The sequence below is a fragment of the Physeter macrocephalus genome, chromosome 10 (assembly GCF_002837175.3).
Source record: "Physeter macrocephalus isolate SW-GA chromosome 10, ASM283717v5, whole genome shotgun sequence".
Lineage (NCBI taxonomy): Eukaryota > Metazoa > Chordata > Mammalia > Artiodactyla > Physeteridae > Physeter > Physeter macrocephalus.
The window spans coordinates 3,415,690-3,418,435 of record NC_041223.1 but is presented as its reverse complement, the minus strand read 5'-3'; the positions used below and the strand labels follow the sequence as shown (position 1 = coordinate 3,418,435).

Below are 2,746 nucleotides of genomic sequence, written 5' to 3'. Positions count from 1 at the left end.
GGCCCGGCGCGAGCTGGCAGCAGCGAGCCCTGGAGCGCAGGGGAGACGAAGAGCCGCCGCCGCCCGCCGCCGCCGCGGTGACTGCTGCCGGGGGGGCCGCTCAAGGGAGCTGCCTCTTGTCCTCCTCCTCCTCCTCCGCCAGCATCGCCGCCGCCGCGCCCTCCCTTCCTGGGAGACGCGCGGGGAAGTGAACGGCAGATGAGGAGGGGGGAAGAGAAGGAGGGGGCGGAGGGGGCGGCGGCCAGAAGTAAAAGGAAGATGGAGTGGAGGAGCGGACAGGGGCGGAGAAGGCGAGCGCGGAGGGAGCGCGGGCCGCGCGCCGGCGCCCCCCGCGGGGCTGGCGCGGCCTGCGGACGAGGGGGGACGCGCGGGCACGGCGCGCTCGGCCCGGCGGCGACCAGGCGACTCGGGGGCCGGGCCCTGGACCGCCGCGCTCCCCCGCCGGCTGCGCTGCCCCCGGGCTGCGGGCGGAGTTTGCCGGGGCCGGGCTCGTCCCCGGCCGCGGGCAGGGGGCCTGGGGGCGGGGAACGAGCGGCTCCACGGGGCCGGCCATGGCCCTCCTCCTGGGGCCGCCGGTGGGGGCCGGCCGCGGGCAGGAGGGGCGCGCGGCGGGCCGGGGCTCGGCGGGCTCCGCCCCCTCAGAACCAGCCCTCCGGGGCCACTCGGCCCGACCGTCACCCTAGCCCTTCTCTCCCTGCCGGCCCGGTCCTCACGCCGCGCTCCGCGCTGGGTGTGGGAGGACCTGGGCCGAGCTCCGGGCCGGGGCGAGGGGCTGCGGAGCAGGCGTGGCGTGGTGTGTGCGCGCTCGGCCGGCGGAGCCTCCGCCACTGCTCGGAAGCAGCGGAGAGAAGCGCCGCAGTGCCGCTGCCCGTGGAGGCGGCAGCGGCTGCAGAAGACGCCCAGTGGCGGAGCCGGCGCTCCCCACGCCGCCACCGCCCGCGCCCACGTAGCGCGCCCCGCAGCTTCTCGGCCTCACCGCGCCAGGCCCCGCACGCCGGCGGCCCTCCGCTAACAGTGCGCCCCAGGCCCGGCAGGGAGGACCGAGGAACGCCGCGTCTCTGCGAGGCGTTCTCAAATCCTCGTGTTCCGCGTTCGGTACCCGCCGCCCTGCAGCCGCTCCAGCTGTGCAGTGCTGGGCGAGCCACGTCGGCCTGTTCCGTGCCCGAGCCCGGGAGCCCTACTGACGGCGGGCCAGCAGCTCCAGCTGAGCTGTGCGCAGAGCTCCCAGGAGCGTGCAAACTCAGACGTTTGGTCGGAGTCCCCTTCAAGGCTTACTGTTTCCAGTAAGCTAGGGTTTAGAAACCTGGTTCGTCCCCAGTACTCCCTTTCCGATACTCACTTTATAACGAACTTTGTGTGCACAGCCCAGCTTGCCCCGGCCACTTTAGAGAATGGAAAGGGCAAACGACGGCTGCCCTTAGTTAGAAACTAGGAGACCACCACTCCAAAGCCTTGAGGACCGCGTCCTCACCTTTGGCTTTCTTGGACAACGGCCCGTCTCTCCTTCCCCAGCCCCAATCCATACGGTTGCTACTCAAGAGAACTGTGCCGCCCAATGGGCGCTCAGAACCAGGAGCGGCCGCCAGAAGTTAGGAAAGTTGGAGCGCTGCGCGCACGGATGCGCTGGTGTCGGTGTCCGGCAGGCGCGCGCAGCGGGGCCACCGCAGCGCTCCGGGTCTGAGCCGGGGCGGCGGGCCTGCTGACCCACGGTGGGACGGGCTGTCCAGACTCCCTGGACTAGGTCACCTTCCCAGGACTGCAGCACGCGCGCCGATGCCCAGCTTCCGCGAAGGTCAAGGCGGTCACCTGAGCACTAGGCGTGCGCGGCGGTACAGCCGCTCCGGTGACACAGGGCCTGGGACCCTCAGCGTGCGCTTGCCCTGGGGGGGGGGGGGGGAGTCTTTTCTCGCCCTCAACTTTTTCTTCCCTCCGTCCAGTTGTCTGGTGTTTTTATTTTGAAACGTACTCCAGATTCTTCCCTAGTCTGCTTTGCCCCACTCCCATCCAGACACCCACAGTGGAAAAGGGCATACTGGTATTTGCACCAAACTGGGCCGGTGGGACGCCTGGGAGGCTGTGCGGCTCCAAAGTACCCGGGCGTTTCCGCGACTGCGGGGCGGACTCGGACCGTCGCTTGTTAACGCGCGCCGACCCTGGCGCTCACGGATCGGAATTCGTAACTTTGCGGAAGAAGCAAAAGATTCTGGTGGTTCTTACCTTACTGAGGGGGGATTTTGCCCGTTGCTTGCATTCGCAAGTTTTTTCCGAAGAAGGAAAAACGACAACGACCGAGCCGTGCTGCCTGGTCTGCTGCTGCAGCCTCCAGGCTGACGTTTCTGGGCCGCGCAGCTGACACCTGTTACTTTCCTGAGAGTTGGCAATTCGCATGGGCTGAGCACTCGGCCCCGCGGGGAGGGTGTCCTGGGCTGCCCGCAGGTTTGGGGAGGACGTGTTTCTCCTTGGAGTGTTTACTGTTCGTTCTTTTACAAGCAAAATGTTTCTACTTGTCGTTTAAGTTTCTTAAGTTGCCTTTCTGGAGTCATTAAAGTGACTTTCCTGTTACCAGAAAATTTGCCTTTAACTTGAATTAAGCCGTAGGAGCGCGGGGTGCAGGGCGCGGGATGGAAAACATCAAATATTTGTTCTCCGGGTCTTTGTTAAACCAGGACGCCAACTTTAGAATTTTCAGTAACCCTTTTCTGGAATCAACCTCTTTCTATTTTTCTTCCTTCTTTTCTCCAAATGA

General features: G+C 66.2%; 1 protein-coding gene across 1 annotated transcript in view; it reads right to left on the bottom strand.

The window, feature by feature from the left end:
- The window catches only part of PDE10A (phosphodiesterase 10A), a 296,650-nt gene extending 296,097 nt beyond the window's left edge, over positions 1-553 (bottom strand). Inside the window, 5 exon segments of the mRNA XM_055087406.1 lie at positions 1-157; positions 160-318; positions 321-434; positions 437-517; positions 520-553. The exon segment at positions 1-157 is cut by the window's left edge and continues 2 nt beyond it. Coding sequence (XP_054943381.1) covers positions 1-157; positions 160-318; positions 321-434; positions 437-517; positions 520-553 — 545 coding nt within the window.
- Positions 554-2,746: the final 2,193 nt, after the last annotated feature.